At 43.8% G+C, this 18,406-nt stretch overlaps 1 protein-coding gene across 1 annotated transcript in view; it reads right to left on the bottom strand.

Moving 5' to 3' along the window:
- Positions 1–16,051: 16,051 nt before the first annotated feature.
- ZNF521 (zinc finger protein 521) overlaps positions 16,052–18,406 on the bottom strand; it is a 271,562-nt gene continuing 269,207 nt past the window's right edge. The window contains exon 7 of the mRNA XM_046672103.1: positions 16,052–16,847. Within this exon, the coding sequence (XP_046528059.1) occupies positions 16,818–16,847 (30 nt within the window). The 3' untranslated portion in view covers positions 16,052–16,817. The remainder of the gene's footprint in view (positions 16,848–18,406) is intronic.

Genomic DNA, 18,406 nt, shown 5'->3' with positions numbered 1-18,406 from the left:
CACAGGGAGGTAGATGAAAAACAAAATACTACCAGCTTTACTTATAGATGGGCAGAACCCGAAAACCCCTTAACGCACAGCTTCTGGTTGGCCTGAAACCAAGTACAGCTTCCATCTAGCTTCCCCTAAGGAGAGTTGGAATGGGGACTGGGGTGTTGAGTCTGCACAGGAGACACGTAACCAGCAGCTACAGAGAGCACAGATCGTTCTTTGGTCTCAGGGACAGAGACCAGGGAGCACTAAAGGGAGGCCAGCTCCAAGCCCTTTGATGTGGCTCCCTCCTGGGTTAATGTGGCTCAATGGTTGCCACCTTCTCCTCATCTCACCAAGATTGTCACCCCTTTTCTGCAAAAAGGAATAAGTACAAGGTGAAGCCAAGGGTCAACTATTATCATGCCAATATCGCTCCTTCCTGGGGGTAGAGCTGAAGTTAGCTTGCTATGGAAATGGGAAGTGGAGAATAAGTGTTTGCCTCTTGTTGTAATTTAATTTCAGAATATAAAATGAGAGATCAGATGGAAGGACCAAGACCTGGAACCTGGACATAGTCCCTGGGTGAGGCAGGCTCTGGCAGTCCAGGATTAAATGTGGTGCTGGATGGGAGCCCGGCCAGGTGGTAATGCATGGTGCCTGGAGTGTCTGGTGGGAGCTCATACAAGCGGGCAGCATCAGGAAGGTCCAGCCTGGGTAACAGGTGCTGTCCAGGCAGCTGGGCCAATTGGAGGGACCAGTATCGGCAAGCAGACAATATTCATAGAACCAAGTAGACCAAGAGATTGGCAAATGACGAGCACCAGGGAGGTCTGATGCCAAGTACCAGGGTGGTATTTGGGCCAGGCCAGGCAAGAGGAAGGCAGAAGCACAACTGTGAAGAAACTGAAAGCCCATGCAGATGCTCAAGGTCAAGTTCAGGAAGGATGGGGCAGGAGAAGACCCTATAAAAATCCTGGAGCAGCAGAGCAGGTGGGAAACAAACCAGGAGACAGTTGTCAGAACTGGGGCACAGGTCTGAGGGCTTTACAGCGAGACTAATCTGATACTAACTAAAGTACTACTGAATTAAAGCTCCTGAAATGCGCTTAGCACAGTTCCTGGCCCCCTTAGAGGGCTCAATAAATGTTAACTTTTATTATTATTTGATTAAAAGGTTCAATTAGCTGGAGTACCAAGTGAAGGCTTTCTATTCAAAACCTATTTTGAATGGTGGACTCTTTACTCTTATTGACCCCAAAGGGGTGATCAAATCTGGCTGAATCCAGAAGAGAGTTTGTCCCCCGTCAGTGAGGACAATTCTCCATTTGCCACTTTACGAACTCAGAAGCTTCCGACAGTCCATCTAAACCACATGGCAGTTTCTTCTTTAAGAAACCAGCTTTCAGCCAATATGATATTCTGTATCCTTGTGAAATCCATCAGGAAACCTCTTTCAGGCTCTTATTGGCATCTCTTTGGCCGCTATCTCCACAGCCAGTTACCAAATGTGGTTTCATCTGGCCTAAATTTGTTTTAAATAATAGGTACTTTAAAGACAGAAAATATGATTCTGAATATCCATGCCCTGAGGTTGGAGGTGAGGAGACAAACCTTAATAACTGTCTCCAAAGCAGATCCTGTCAAGTCAGCACCACCAATCTTTCTTCTGCCTCCATGGCATGTTGTAGGGACTAAATCACATGTGTAAATGCCTTGGGCAATGCTGGCACCCAGTATGTGTTAATAAATGATTGAGGTGTTTCATTTATTTTAAATGTAAAATTTCTAGAATACACCCTATCACTTCCCTATCCCATTTCCACTATCACACACATAAAAAAACCCCACTCTGCCACCAGCACATCTAATGATTATCTGATGTTAATGGAAATAATCATGGGAACCTACATGATAGAGTTGTTATGAAGATTAGATGATTTATATATGTAAAGGACTTAGCAAAGGACCTGGCAAACAGTAAGTACTATATAGAAGTGTTAGGTGCTATTAAAAGTAGGAGTAGTGCAGCCAGCCTGGTGGTGTAGTGATTAAGTTCATGCACTCCACTTCAGCTACCTGCAGTTCACAGGTTTGGATCCTGGGCACAGACCTACACACCACTCATCAAGCCATGCTGAGACAGTGGCCCACATACAAAAAATAGAGGAAGATTGGCATAGATGTTAGCTCAGTGACAATCTTCCTCAAGCAAAAAGAGGAAGATTAGCAACAGATGTTAACTCAGGGGCATTCTCCTCACCAAAAAAAAAAAAAAAGTGGGAGTGGTCATTGTCATCATCATGATAGCATTTTATATCAGATGCTCCTCTCTATTGCTCTTCACACTGCAGAGTGGAGGGCTAGGTTTCTGAGATGGTTTAGGAAAAGAGAAGGTGGTTGTATTGGCAGGAATGCATCCTCCCATCCACAAGATAGGAACTCACCTCTGGTTTCTCCATATCACCCTCATGTTGTCCGAGACCAATTTCTGGCAACATACCCCTCCTACAGCCTCGTTTCGTTAGATCTATGTTCACAGCCACATCTTTTTCTCATCTATTTACCATTTCAGTGTTCATTTGCCATCTTTATGAGAAGTAGGGAGATGAACATGAAATCTGAGAGGCAGAGAATTTTATCTTGAAATATTGAGGATTTACCTAAAGGGACCCTGAAATGATTGCTTTGGACTAACTTTGCTAGACTAGACTAAATCTAATTGTTGTTATTTTCCAACCTCTACCCAGGAGATGGGTGCTCATAAAAATGTTCAAATCAGGGGCTGGCCCAGTGGCTAGCAGTTAAGTTTGTGTGCTCCGCTTCATCAGCCCTGGGTTCACCAGTTCGGATCTTGGGCATAGACCTGAGCACTGCTTATCAAACCATGCCGTAGCAGGAGTCCCACATATAAAATAGAGGAAGATGGGCACAGATGTTAGCTCAGGGCTAATCTTCCCCTCCCCCCCAAAAAAAAGAAAAGAAAAAAGAACAAATCAGTAGAAAAATGATGATGCTACATATTCCCCCCACACCTTAGTGTAACATGTAAGCAGTCACACTTTGGCCAGTTAACATTAGCCATATTCGAGAACTTTGGCTCATGTCCCACAAGGGGTGACGTTTTACTAACTCCATTAATAAGTGTAATATTTGGCAATGCTTCAGGGTTCCCAGAGACGGAGCATGTACACAACAGAGTAAAGAAAGTTAAAGTCCAGAAATTTATGTGGCTAATGAGTAGCTATATGCTTTAGCATCAATGAAATCATTGTCAGCTATTGTCAGTGAGTCCTTGCTTTACTTTCCCTGCCTCTCTGCTGGTCACCATCCCCCACGGCGAGCAGATACCTTTTCCAGGACCCAGGTCAATCATAACTGTGGGCAGGTCAGCCTAAGTATGACTGGAACGTAGTATTGAATTATTTTTCCTGTTGTCGGTTGACCTGGACAAAGGCCCCAGTTTTGCTCCCTGAAGCCATGAGTCTTCCTTGATATAACTTGACCCCTCCCCTCTTTCTCCTAGAATCCAGGCCCTTGTGTCCTGTTATGACCCACCTCTGATATGCACATGATGTCTAGGACTTTGATACCCCTGAGTTAGTTCTCTGAGAACTCCCCAAAGCCACTGGCCTGCTGGTCTACTTGTCTGCCTTCCATGTGATCAGTCTGTTTCCTCCTGTGGGGACTCCTTGTTGCCTCCCCAAGGACCAATGTGTGCTGCTGGCCTGAACTGAGACAAGGAATTGCAAGGACTTTGGATGTGGTACCCACGCAGACCAACATTTTGTCAGCTTCTGCTGAGTCCGCTCTGCCTAGAGGGGAGGTTGTGAATTTCTTCTTTAACGAAGTTTGCCCGGCACCCAGTAGTTACTAGCACTGTGCTGCGTGCTTGCAATACAATAGGGACAATACAAAACGGCCACCATTCTTGTCCTCCACAGGACTTTGAGTCAATTTGCAGGTCAAGGGACAGACCCCAACCCCTTACCCAAGCTTTATCCACACACTACTTTGATGACTCTGAAAATGTAACATGCACTGTGTTCTATGAACAGAAATGTTTATTATGATAATTCCAACAAAATGACAGAAGTCCATCTTTATAAGTGCACAGTCTGTTTCTTCTGTCTGGGCTTGACAACCCAGCAAATTCCTACTGCTTTTTCCACTGTCACCTCCCCCGTGAAGCTGTCATTGAATTCATATATACACACCTTGTAGACACACATGTAGATGCCTTGACCCCTGGACTCCCACTGCAGCTTTTCAATACCCCAAGGACTGCTTCTCATGTGGATTGTCACTGTGTGTGGGTTCTCTGTCTCCTGAACATTCAGTGATACTCATTGGATGAATGAAGGTGTCATTCAGTTCTAGAATGCTAGTGTCCTACATGGCACCTGACAGGAAAATTGATGGTAAATAAAACTGACAACTGTTCCTTAAACTCTTGGTTGCTCCTAGGCTAAAGGAACATTCTGCTATTGAACAGAAACTAAATTTTATTGTGCGGGATGTTTTATATCTGTGATTAATTAAATCTTCATAACCTTATCACCTTACACGAGAGGGACCATCACCCCCATTTTAGAAAGAAAGCAACTAAAGCCCAGAGAGTTTGTTCCAAGTCCAAAATCACAGCAGGACTGGAACCCAGGACTCCACACGTTTCCTCCCAGGCATCATCTCATCATGAACTAACCACCCACTTAGTTTCTCTCAGAGCTCACATGGCCCTGAACTTCCTTTCTCGTATAAAAAGAGCCCCAAAGATTTCCTGCATTGGCTACACCCATGAGGGAAAATCCACTCAGGTATACTTAAGAAAAGCATGAACAAGTGAATTAGAAAGTGGGCACCATCAGCTCTCCATGCCCATCAATAACTGAAGCATATGGTTGCTTAAACTGAGGGAGTCCCTTTGGCTTATTACACTTATTACTTCCTGTCAGTTAGAGTTCACCTGCTTCAATTTTACCAGAGTGTGTGAATTGCATATTTCACGTGTTACTTAGCAGGAGCCCACCCTGAGTTTATTTTTTTCACAGAATGATAGTCATAGGGCAGTCAAGAGGTCTTATTTGGTCTTATAGATGATTATCTTTCTCAAGGGAATGCCAAATAGGATGCTAACTAATAAATGTTTACCGTTATTCTGTGTTTATGGACATAATTCTAAGTTTGGTCTTTAGCTAATGCATAAATGCATGTTACATAAATAATTACTTTCTCTTCTTTTTTCTCTCACATATAGTCCTTGATTTTGAATTACACCTCCACTTAGCTATGACATCTGGGGCAAGTTATCTTAGTTTTCTGAGCCCCACTCTCCTTATCTGTAGAATGAGGAGATCAAGTTTTCCATGGTTGTTGTGCAGATTTAGGGAGACGTGCAGTTCGGGTGCAAAATTTGTTGTTTTAACATGGAGCACCAAAATTTCTCATGGAGAGAACTTTGTATGAAAATGCTTTGTGAAGCCTCTTGGGGTAGAAATACATCGTCAAAAGGCCAAGCCACTAAAATGCGTGTTAAGATGTTGTTCATGAACAAATTGGAAGAACTCACTTTTGCTCGAAGGAGGGGAAGAGAAGGGAAATTTCAAAGAGTGGAGGAGAGAGAAGGTGAGGATGGTGAGAGGTGGGGGCACTCAGTGGGGAGACCCACGAACTTCCCAGGCCTCTGGATGAGGACACGTCAGAGGCTGGGTGTCCAATGACCATTGGCCGCTGAGCTGCTGCAAGATCAGCCACTCTTCTGTCACCCAACTCACACTCAGTCAATCTATTCTTCTTGGGAGTGCCTTCGCAACAGTGCTATTTGTGGTGTGGGGAATCCAAATGCCAGCCCTTCGCTGGTTCTCCTGCCTCTGCCTGTGTATCTGCTCTCCCCATGCATGAGGCAGACAGGACTCTCAGCACCTGCCTGAGCTCTCCACGATGAATCCACTCACCCAGAGCGTTAGTGAGTGATGTGCCTTAACTGAAGGCTTTGCGGAGGAGGTTCCCTTGCCCAATACTCAACAAGGACCAAACCAACAAAGCTTAGAAATACCATTAGACACTTCTGATCTCTATATCCTTACTTGGTGGCCATCCAACTGGGATGGTTGCCTATTCTGGTCCTTTCTTCTCCAATGAAGAACCCGGTCTTGCTGGCTCCTCCTCAAGAACAAAGTAAATTTCTTTCTTGTTTTATGTCCAGAAATTTAATTACTATCCTTTGTTGTATGTTCAGACCCTTGGACTCTCAGTCTTCAACCCAAGAAGCTTATCAAAAGAGTTCTTGCTCTAAAATGCAGCATGCTCTGGTATATTGAAGTTTCCCCAACTGAAGATAGAGATTGAAAAGCAGGGCCGAACTTTGTGCCTTGGCTATAGTGTTGATCGGAGAGATATCCTGTGTTAAAGTAGGACCCCAGAGCCAGAGGTAGCAATGCTGGCATGAGAACATAAGGCCCACTCCACCACCTTCTTCCCACCCCTGGATTCCCTGACCATAGATGTAGGGGAGGGACCAGAAGAAGGAGGTCAGATTTGAACTTCCATTGGGCACAGCTAGTCAAAGTGATCTTCTCTCCATCTCAGAGAGACTAAGAGGTCTAGTATGATAGGACAGCAGTATAGTACCTGGTCCATAGTAGGAGCTCAATAAATGTATCTCCATTTTCTCTCAATGATGATTAACATTGCCTTCACTCTCCACAACCCTGATCAAAAATTAGCTAAGACAATAAGAAACCCAGGGCCAACTTGTGGTCAAGCTCATTCTCCAAGGACATCAAGCCTTGCCATCCTGTGGTCAAAGAAACCTGCTTGGAATGCGATTGACATATACAGAAAGCCCTGGGTACATTTTGTTTTCACAAAATGACACTCACCCTCTTGTTTCTTGGAGCTAAATGGCATGATGATTCTCAATGGAATCTTTACAACTCTCTCTGGGAAGTTTGAACGCCTCCTGTAATTTAGTTAAACAGCTTTTAGGTATCACAGAGAAACTTGTTACTCATGGAAGGAAAATGGATCCCCACACTTGGTACTGGGGATCTCCTAATGTCCATTTAGGGCCACTTGTGGTGTCATGTCTCGATCTTTCCCCGAACTGCAGTGAAGGGACCATCAATCCATGAGCTCTCACACCATTTGCTGCTGCTCTGTTTACTGTTCCTTTATTTACATAACTAGAGATTCAACATCCTAGTATGTTTTGCAAGCTGTCATGACATGAGAGCTAGTAATCTGCTATGTTTTGCTTGCTAACATATTTTTGACATATTTTAGCTTTTGATTATAAGATTGCATCTTTGCCTGCTACCATCTGTCTCAACTCAATGGAACTCTGTCATTTACAAAAACAGTGGGGTGTAGTATTTCTTATATACTTGAACTCTACGAGAAACATGCTATTTTCAGTCTTAACCAATATGTCATGCTTTCACACACGAAGTCTGAAATGTTTGATATCTTGTCAGATCTGCCAGGGATAAGGAACATATCTTCGCACCCAATTTGGCTGAGATGAGAAATCTATTAATGAGGAGAAGGGAGCAGTATCCAGCTTCTAAACAGAGGTGGCTTTTTATGTGGTTTATGTCCTCTCGACTGTGCTTATCCCTTTATCAACAGGATTAAGTCTTCTGTGGAAATACATCTTCTTTTGGACTTTGTAAACTCCCAGTGGCCAACATTCTTGAGGTATATTTTTCAGCATGAAATAGTCATCCACCAACATTTGGCAAAAAGGCCTTTTCCTACATGGTGTCCTTTTCTCACTCCTATCTTTACTCATTAGGGAAAATTATCCCAGGTGTGACCCAAAGGATTAGCTTTGTTCATGTCCCCACTGACAACACCAGGGCTGTGCAACAGAGAAACGTGACATTGTATTCAAACAACATGTTGGAGGAAAGGCCAAAAAAATGCACAGGCCTAACATGCATTTATTCAACACTGAGTTTAAATGAATTTATTATGCTCCTGGATTACACCCCATAGGCCAAGAAGCTGTCAACTATTGACATTTTCTTTTCTCTCCATGTTCTGAGTTGAGTGTAAATATATTTGTCAAGGGAATATAGTGTATGCTTGGCTCAGTATATGCCCATTTCAACAGAAGAAAAGCTCTTATTATCTGTAATCACAGTCAACATCTTTGTTGCTTTAGGAAAGGAACGGGCTGCAGCTTGGATTTACATATGGATCTAGTCCCTTTCCAGATTCAGTTTTGAATGCTGTTTTAACCTTCATTTTGAATATGCATAGCATTAGCCTTTTCTAGTGCAAGACTCCACTGATGATAGAGAAATGGTTTTGGTCAGTCTGATGTGGACCACATCAGGTTGATTTTCTGCCTTGCAGGATGCTGCTGATTGTTCAGGAGCAGCTGATTGCAGGATTTTGGTGGTAAATACATCACTGAAATCATTACTGTTGAAGAGATCAAAGAGGGAGGCATTTTGGAGAACAAGCTCCAATGTGTCATGTCTGCAAATTGAGTCCATCCTGACCCAGGCCCCAGATGCCCTTTCTGACCTGGTTAATGATGCTGGTAGCAATTGTTGAACTGAGAAAATAGGCGAGACGGAGTCTCCCAGTAGTTGTAATTGTGAGTTTCTGGGGTGCAAGGATCTTGTCTTACCTCCTCATCCTTTGTACCTGGCACAGAGCAGGCAAACAGCACATGTGTGTTGAACTAAGATGAACTGAGGACTATAGTCAAGCTATTAATTCATCAACATGTGCTTAATTGAACTTCTATGAGGTGACATCACTGAGGATGGATTAAAAAAATACAGAGGGCAGATCCCCCAACCTTGAATGATTTACAATCCAGCTAGGAAGACAAAACCAGTTTTCAAGGAAGCCATTAACTGCTAAGCTAGGTTGTAGGTGCAATAGGAATTTAGAGAAAGGAGATAGTGGTTCATATTAGAGTGAGATTTATGGAGGAAAAGGGACTTAGTCTGTGACCGGAAGACTTAGCAGGATTGAGGTAAGTGGAGAGGAAGAAGGAAGAGTGTGCTAAGAGTGGAAATAGACAGAAATGAGTTATAAAGGAAAGGAATGAACTAGATGTGCAAAGGAGAATGATTTGGCTTGACTGACTGAAACAGGTTGAAGCTGAATGAGGTATAAGACTGGTGGGTAGTTGGGCAAGTTTAAAACACTCTTGAAAGTCAAAGGAATATTCACCTTTTGGTGGAAGACAATAGACCATTACTCCAGGTTCTCATAAGTAGGAGACATTTCTTTTTAGAAAGACTATAAAGGAGCGATATGGAGGAATCAGGGGTGAGAGGATCAACGGAGAAAAAGCAGTGATTCTAGAATCAACATAAAAAGAGCCTATATTAGATAAAGATAATAATATTTAAAGCCATAACTTTCCTATATAGGGTATCTAATATATTTCAGGTATTTGTAGCCATTGATGATAATATTGGCAAACGTCCTACAAGAACTTGGAGGTATACTTACGCTCAAGTTAAAGAAGGAACAAGGAGTTTCAGGAGTTTCAGAAAAGCAAAGTAAGTTGGTCTAGGCTACCCAGGTTGTAAGTATCAGGAGAGGATTCAAATTCCATTTATTTATTTTTTTCCTTTTAAATGTTGGCCCTGAACTAACAACATCTGTTGCCAATCTTTTTTTTTCCCTTCTTTTCCCCAAAGCCCCCCAGTACATGGTTGTGTATTCTAGTTGTGAGTGCCTCTGGTTGTGCTGTGTGGGATGCCACCTCAGCGTGGCCTGATGAGTGGTGCCACATCCGTGCCCAGGATCTGAACCGGCGAAACCCTGGGCTTCTGACATGGAGCACACAGACTTAACCACTCAGCCATGGGGCTGGCCAGTCAAACACCATTTAAACTGTGCCCTTTTTCACTACATTACTCTTAGAGTCATGGGTATTTATTGAATAAGAAAATGATGTGAAATAAGTATTTTATAAAGATTACCATAGTGGCCATATATGAGAAGGATTACAGAGGGGAGAGACCAAAGGTAAGTAGATGAAAAGGGTCTCCCTAGAGTCCTGTCATTGGAAACAGAAAGGAAAGAACAAAAATAAGAAACATTGCCAGGCAAGATCATGGGACCTGGGGTGACTGAAGGTCTGAATTACTGAAAGGCTGAGGAGAATGAGGATGGGGGAAAAAAGCCCAGGAAGACTGGGTCGTGAGAAGGCCACTGGCAACCTTGGGAACACATTTTCAGTAACAGGATATTGATGGAAGCCAGCCTACAGGTGAGGAAGGAGTGAGTCAGTGGTCAGGAAATGGAGGATGTGGGGGCAGACCACAGATTTGAGAAATCTGGAAGAAAATGAAGGAAATAAATAAAAGCCTTCTGAGGAGGTTTCAGGGTCATGAAAAATTTTTTTTGAAGAGGAGAAACCTGTGCACATTTGAAGACAGAGGATAGTATGCAGATAGGAGACAATATTAAAGGAACTAGAGAAAGAGGGGCTGCTGTACATGGAAGGGGTCAAAGAAGTTGGGAGGGGATGGGTCAGAATTGGTGGACTGCCTGATAGAACCTTCCAGAATGAGGAGAATGGTCTATATCTGTGCTATTCCATATGGTAGCCACTAGCCCCATGTGGCAACTGAACACTTGAAATGTTCCTAATGAGACTGAGGAACTGAGTTTTTAATTTTGCTTAAATCTAAATAGCCACATATTTCAGCAGCCAGTGGCTATGATGTTGGACAGTGCATGACCCTTAGACAACCAAAGATTTTGTCTCCTGAGGAAGGGAAATAAGTTCTTCCTCTGACTCAGGAAAGGAGAGCAGAGAGGAAGACAAACCAAGGATGTTTCATATGTAGGGGAGGAAAAATGAGTTTGCCCCTGCCATGTGACCTTGATATTCATTGGTTATACCTTGGTGATAGCACATTATCAGATCATTAGATTAAGACAGCCCACCTGAGTTAAAAGGCATTTGAAATTCACATCATCCCCATGTAGATGTGTTCTGAACTGTAATCTGCACTGACTAGATGAATTGAAGAATTGCCAAATCTCATATAGTTCTACCAATACTCACCCTCAGTCTGTCTGCAGCTCTTGATCAAGATGCTCCTTGTTCATGTTAGAGAGAGATGGAGAGGAGTCTAGTAGGTTCCTTGGGATGAGGACCATTTTTTGAATAGGCTTTCCAGGTGTCTGAGTGACAACAAAATCCTTCTCTGATTTCCTAGTCCCCGGTCTGCTTCCACATCTCACGGTCATTTTGGATCTGGATATTTTAAAGCTGAAAGGAGGTGATTCCCCTCAGAATGGTTTCACTTAGTCATAATAAAAGTTTTCTTGAAGAATTTCCCAGCCAGAGAAAGGGGTGTATGTCCTGCCCTGTATTCTCCAGGTAAACAAAGAGAGAGCCCCCAATAGGTGTCCATTGTTGCCGTAAGATATCATCACCCATCATCATTTCACCGGTATGCCCGCCCTGGATCGTGGCGTGTGTTGTTTGGGCTGTTTTTCATAGCCTCTGCAGCTGGGAATTCAAGATGCTATACTTAGGCAGAAGTCCATGAAGGAATTAATTGATATGAGCCAGAAGTTGATTGCCATTTAAGTACTCAGCCTTCACCATTGCCAAGTTTCCCTCTTTGCAGAAAGAACCGAGCTTGCCTGCAAACTGGCTCATTCAGGATGTGAGCACAAGATGGAATTCAACCTTTAATATGCTGCAACACCTGCTTGGAAATAAAGGGGCTCTGTGCTTTTCCCCCCAAGGAGTTGACAGCTGACTTCATTACAGAGGAATCTGGCAGAGATGGCCGTGGCTACTCCTCAGCCTCCAGAGGCACTCACCCAGGAATGCAGTGCCAACCAGACCTGAGCTTTGGGATTCTGCCAGAAACCCATGCTGGGCCATTTTACCCTAAATCATTCCTCTTCCTTGAACTCTAGGAGTTTTTCTACCTTTGGTAGAGCTGCCTCCAGACAAGGGAGATGAGAAGAGGCTCTGGCCTGCTGACGCTAAGTGGAGAAGCATTTGCAGGTGTTCTCCAATGGGATCTGGATTTTCAAACTTTCTTTCTCAAGGGTTCTGCAATGTTGCACCCCAACAGGCACAAAGGCAGGGCTGCCATGCTCTACAGAGTGGAACTTGAAGATTCATCAGAGACCTTGTCCAAGATTTGGAACAGACCCAGCGTTGTTCCAAGGAACCTAACCCAGCCTGTGAGAGACTCCTACAGGCCGTCTCTGGTGCCACAACCTTCCACTGGGGCTGGAACACTGGTTATGCTTATGAGCTTTCAAAGTAGAATGTCAACCTCATCACCCATTTGCATGATTTCCAAAGCATATTAATCTGGCTTCCACTAGTAACACAGAATATAACATATCTTACTTGCAACAGGAAATATTTCCTTTCTACTATTTGCTATTCTTCATCATTAAAAAAAAAATCTGTCTGAAATCTAAATACCCAGAAAGAGGGGTGGGCTCACAGGGAACACAACCATTTGGTGGATCACTGCTCAACCTGAAGCAACAGAAATATGAAGGCCACAGAGCAACTTCAAAACTGCATTTGATGCTAATTTAAAACAAAGTACTACTCAAACTTTCATAGATGAAAATCACATAATTTTTAAACAAATACTTTAAATAGTCTGAAATGAGAAATAATTGATGCCAAAGGTCAAAACTGGCAATCCAAGAGTTGGGTCTGGCCCGAAAGTGTGTCTCATATGGCCCACACGGTGGGGGTCAGCTGAGTTTGAATAAAAAACGGAGTAGGTTGCCAACATTTAGAAATTGGCACATGGCACATAACCACCCGGATTGCTGCCTTCTCCTGAGACACTGGGCAATCTGGCCTCGGCAGGCTGCTTTCCCTCCAGGCAACAGTTGGGGGCAGGTGATGGGCATTTGTCATCCAGGTTGCCAGAGTCCCTGCTGGGCCAGATTTCTCGCTCATTGAGTTTGTAAGCCTGGCCCAGGTGCAAGGGTGGTAGGGTTCTGGGTCATTTTCCCTCTCTCCCCTTCTTCCAAAACTTGCTCTTGGTTATTATGCTACTTCAGAGTTAAAATAATCATTAAATGCCCAGTTGTAAAAGGTAATGTGGAGGAAGAGAGTCTGAGGCCCATACCACTTCTCTACTTCTTGGATGTTATTTTCACATTTCTAGCCTTACGCCCAGTGCACTCGCTTGAGAATGTGAGCGTGGCCCCGTGGTTCTCGAACGTGGCTACACTAGAATCACCTGGGGCACTTTTGATGTCCAGCTTGCACTCCAGACCAATTAAATCAGACTCTTGGGAAGTGGGATTCAGGCAACAGATTTTTAAAGTTCCCAGGTGATTCCAATGTAAAAAGGTCCTTGAAAAAATCATGGAAAACTTTACATTAGAGCAGTTTCTCAAGCTCGTCACTATTTTCATTTGGGACCTGATAAATCTTTGTTCTGGAGACCTGTCCTACGGACTGTAGGATGTTTAGCAGCATCTCTGGCCTCTACCCATAGATGCAGTAGCATTCCTCCAGATGAGAATCACTGCATTCTATAGTGAAACTATGGTCATTTTTTTTTTTAAAGATTTTATTTTTTTCCTTTTTCTCCCCAAAGACCCCCGGTAGATAGTTTCTTTGTTGTGGGTCCTTCCAGCTGTGGCATGCGGGATGCCACCTCAGCGTGGCCTGATGAGCAGTGCCATGTCCGCGCCCAGGACTCGAACCAATGAAACACTGGGCCGCCTGCAGTGGAGTGCGCGAACTTAACCTCTCAGCCACGGGGCCAGCCCCCGAAACTGTGGTCATTGTATTGGCCACTTGCCTGTATATAAGGTCACTGAGAAATTTCTCTTGGAATTAAAATCTAGGAACAAAATTTTTCTCTTAAGAAAGTGGTTCCCTTTTGTTGTTTTTTTCCCCTTTACTATCAGGAAGCTCAAAGCCAATGCTAAAATGCATTCAAAACCAAAACTAAAGCAGAAACAAGACAACTACTCCAGTGTGTTTTCTCCCCTCTGCATGTCTGCCTGATGCTAATTTTCCTATTAACGTTTTGTTAATCTTTAAGTTGCTTTACATTCTTAGGGAATAGAGTAGGAAATAAATATAAAGAAGGTAACAAGCAAAAGGAGGGAATGACTGTTCCAATGCACTGCTTGGTATTTATGACCCAAAGAACAGTTGGTCATAAGGAAGACCTGCTAAATTTGAATGACCTCATAGTTTTTGGAGGATCAGCCAGGCATACATGGCAACTAAGGGTCAACCCCTTTAGCCTCCAGCTTTGTCTGGGAAGAGGCTGAGCTGTGGGGGTGTTGAAGGAGCCCAATGGCCACCATGTGGTGGCCTCTAGGAGAATAAGCACAAGCTTCTGTTGTTTCCTGAGAATGCCACCTCCTGCTGTTTACTAGGAGTCTGGGAAGTGTCTGAGAGGCGATGCTGTTCAGGGCAACTTGGGATCCAGCCCTGGGATAACACCATCACCTGATTTCCGTGAATGAAGAGCAGATTACTTTTAGTAAATACAACCACTCATTAATAACCCTAAGTTTTAAAGCTTTTAAAGAAATCATTATTAAGTGTGGCTACTTCATTTTAAATGCAAAAACCTTGAATAGACCAGAGATCTTAATTTTTTTAAAGAAGCTGAGTATTTTAATTATGAATGTACTTGCATATTCTTAGCATACTTCATTATTTATGTAGCCGGTGAAAAAGCTTTCTAATTAAATAGCATGCTGGCAATCCATTGTGAAATGTATAAATGTAGGTTTTCCTAGCATTAAAAAACTACACACAAACACACACGAACCATTCTGGCAAGCACACATATTTTAATCGCTATGAGATACTTGTTTCTGAATGATCTTAAGCTTTATGAAACTTTTGTTTTATTGGTAACAAAATAAACAGTATAATTTGCCAGCACTCTGCATGGTTATACACATTTAATACATTCAACTAACTTGGAAATGGGGTAGCACAGTGGTTCTCAAAGTGCGGTCCCCATGCCGGGAGCATCAGCATCACCTGGGAACTTATTAGAAATACAAAATTTTGAACCCCACCCCCTGCCACCTGAATCAGCAGTTCTGGGCATTGGGCCCCACCCTGTCCTGTAACAAGCCCTCCAGGTGATCCTGAGGCAGGCTAAAGTTTGGGAACCACGGGGATGAGGACTATGCCTTGTGGTGCTGGTAATCTGGGTTTCATTCAGGTGGTCACAATAAAGTGAGTCGGTCCACGCTTTCTTTTCCCCATCGAAAAAGTGCTGCGAGGATTCTCACTTGTTTAAGGCTTAAAGATCTGCTTGAGGTCCTCAGCATTTCAAAGAGGTCAAAAGACTCAGGGAGTGAAATATTTTCAGCATGATGTACATTGTATCAGGTGTATACTTACCAACTTTGACTAAACATGCATATCAGGACTCAGTTTACACATTGCTATTCTCTTCTTTCAAAAAAAAAGGCTCTGAAATTAGAGCACCTACTCATTCACCGTTTTGTGGCAGGCTGTGGTGCAGCCATCTTCCAGAGACAGCCACGCCTGTGTGCAGCCTGATGACCACGCTGCGTGACCTCCCCTGGCTGCAGCAACTGAGGCCGGGAGGTGCAGCGACTTGCAGAAGACCACATTGGGAGGGAGCGCCAGAGCTAGAACTAACAGCCGCCTGGCTCCCTGCTCTGTGCTTTGTCTTCTGAATGAACAAAGCTGCTTCTTAAGTACACATAAGCCAAACTGCCTCTCAAATTGCAGCCATCTACTTTGAGTTCAGATTTGCACAGCATGACATGAATTGGGCTGCAAATTATGCAGAAAACAGCCGTCCCATCCATCTGTGATGTCAGAATCCTCCAGTACAATGTGACCTGGTAGTATCTGAGAGAGGAGAAGTATACTGGGTCTGATTCCTCCCCTAGGCAGGATGATGACTCTCCTCCCAGCTGCACTGGGCCCAGTGTGAAAAGGTTAAACATGATCGAGGTTATGCCTGTGATATGCTCAAGAGCAGATTTCATTTCCAAGGGTGCAGGCAATTAGGGATTTTTTTTAATGGTAGAGTAACTCAAAAAAGAAAACACACAAATACACTCATACCTAATGGTAAACTGAATTTATTTCCTCTTGGAAAACAATTCCAGTAATCTCCAGGTTCAGACCGCAGAGTAAACATTAATAACAGTAACATACAGGTTAGTTCAACTGATTCAAGAATTTGGCTGTGTGAAATCATTAAAGAAAACCTTGAACACTCAAAGCTTCAAATGTATCCAGGAAAAAAAAAATTCTTTGACAGTCTACATAACAACTATTGCATATATAGTGATGCTACCTGTCACACCGCAAGGCTTACAAATATATATACGGGCCTTATCCAGCTGTGGGGTTCTGTTCTGTGAGAACATCTCTTCCTGGTTGGCAAGAATCTTCAGCAATAAAAATAGTCTTGGATTTAACCATTGATATACCAAAAGAGAAACTCTAGGCTTAAGTGTAAATAAAAGGAAGTCCAAACATCGTCTCATGTGTAACAGAGTTGTTTTAATCTGTCTTCCTTGAAAATATTTTCCCTTAAGCCATTTTGCTCACATTGTTTTTTGTCTTGCCTGAATAGGGCCCAAGTCCACGTGTCTTTATAAGACCACTTTAGTATCAGACGACATCATACATGTGCAACACTTTATATACAAGGAGTCTATCCGGTGCTCCAAAGTTCAAACACACGAACATCCAACAGTTTCGATAATACAAGTTTTATGGTACAATACAATGTTTCTGAATAATATACATTAACAATGAAAGTTTCGTGCAAAGAGTAAAACATGTTCCCTTTTTGTGCCACAAGAGTAATTCTCCTTGAGAGATCGTTCTTGCACTAACTGCTGTGTTGGGTCATCGTATGATTCTGTAACAAAAAAGAAAGAGGGGGAAAAAATACTTAAGTGATTGTATTTTCATCAGACCAAGAATCTAGAAATGCTGAGAGGTTTATAGGGACATGAACAATGTGTTTGTGCACCCTGATGACCAGGGGCTGATGAGGGCCCTGACTCCTCACTGCCCGCAGTGAATGGTACCAGAAGGAGGGGCAGGGTCCGGGGCCAAGGTGAGGGGATTGCCCATACCTTCCCTCCTCTCTGCCTCTGCCATGCCTTTCCAGAACACTCTCCCACCTTCCACCATCTCTTCTTATCAAAATACCACCCATTTTTCAAAGACCAGGGTAGCACTATTTTAACAGTTTTATTCATCTATTATTTCCATTGATTACCAATGCTTTTGTTCTAATCACTCCTAGATGGTGAACATCTTGACAGCAGAGGCTCTATCTGTCCCTGAAATTGGACTTGAAAGGCAAGAGCTGCCTGGCCAACAACTGAGATGAAGCTTCTCCAGATCCTCTCCTGGGGGTGGGTTCGGGGCTGTGTCACATGGCTCAGGAGCAGATTACAGCAGCCTGCGGCCACTCCCCCATCCCCAGCCAAGGCAGCCTGTGTTGTATTTTGGTAGTCTCCTCTCCAGCCACACAGGAGGGCAAGTCCCCCTCCTGAGCAAACAACCTGTTTCCATATTGTGAGAGAGCAACTGGGATACCTGGGCAACTTGTAACGGCAAGCCAGGCCCTGAGGGTGGAAACTGGGCAGGCAGACTCCAGACCTGCACCTGTGACCTGCAAGGGGGATGGTCACAGAACCAGGGGGCAGTTATTCCAAGCATAAGCCTGGAGATGGCCAGATCTCCGCTTTCCCTCCTCTGCACTTCTCCTGAGCCTGTTCTCCCATTGCTCACCTTGTACACCCTTGATCCCTTCTGATCAGAACCTTCAGGCCTGGCTCAAAATACTACCACTTCCATGCTCATTCCATCTAAAACTGATTCCTCCCTTCTCTGATTTCCTACTGTACTTTATACTGCTGTTATTCTGTGTTTCTTAGGTCTCGTCTTCTGCTTACGCAGGCCTGGCTGTCTCCCCATGTCAGTAACTCTGGCGTTCGTTCATTTATTGGTTCCTTCACTAGCATCTGTTGAATACTTCTATCACCACCTGCCACAGCCTACAGCATTGCAGTGCTTGGTAAAGAGGATATGGCCAGCTGAATGACTGACTAGTGAGGCAAGGGCTACTGAAGGGAAAAGCAGCTCCCTGCCTTCATGCCTTCCAAGTGTGTACAGCCTAAAGAAGAAAGATGTATGGGCACGTAATGGCAAAGCAACACGGCAGGATGGTATTAGAAACAAACACAGAAAGGTCACAATCACACCTCGCACTGCCTAGCCTTTGGGGAAGGCTCTGCAGTGAAGGTGAGAGGTGACAGTATAGTTGAGGCTGGAAACAAGAGAAGACATTCGGGATGCAGGGAGGGCACTCCAGACCGAGAGACCCACATGGGTAAAGGGAAAGAAGCAAGAATGTGCAAGGTATGTTCACGGACCTGCAACTTGTTCAAATTGGTTGGAGTCTTC

This window comes from Equus quagga, chromosome 9 (assembly GCF_021613505.1).
Source record: "Equus quagga isolate Etosha38 chromosome 9, UCLA_HA_Equagga_1.0, whole genome shotgun sequence".
NCBI lineage: Eukaryota > Metazoa > Chordata > Mammalia > Perissodactyla > Equidae > Equus > Equus quagga.
Note: the sequence above shows the minus strand (reverse complement) of the source record. Positions and strands in the feature narration are given on the sequence as shown.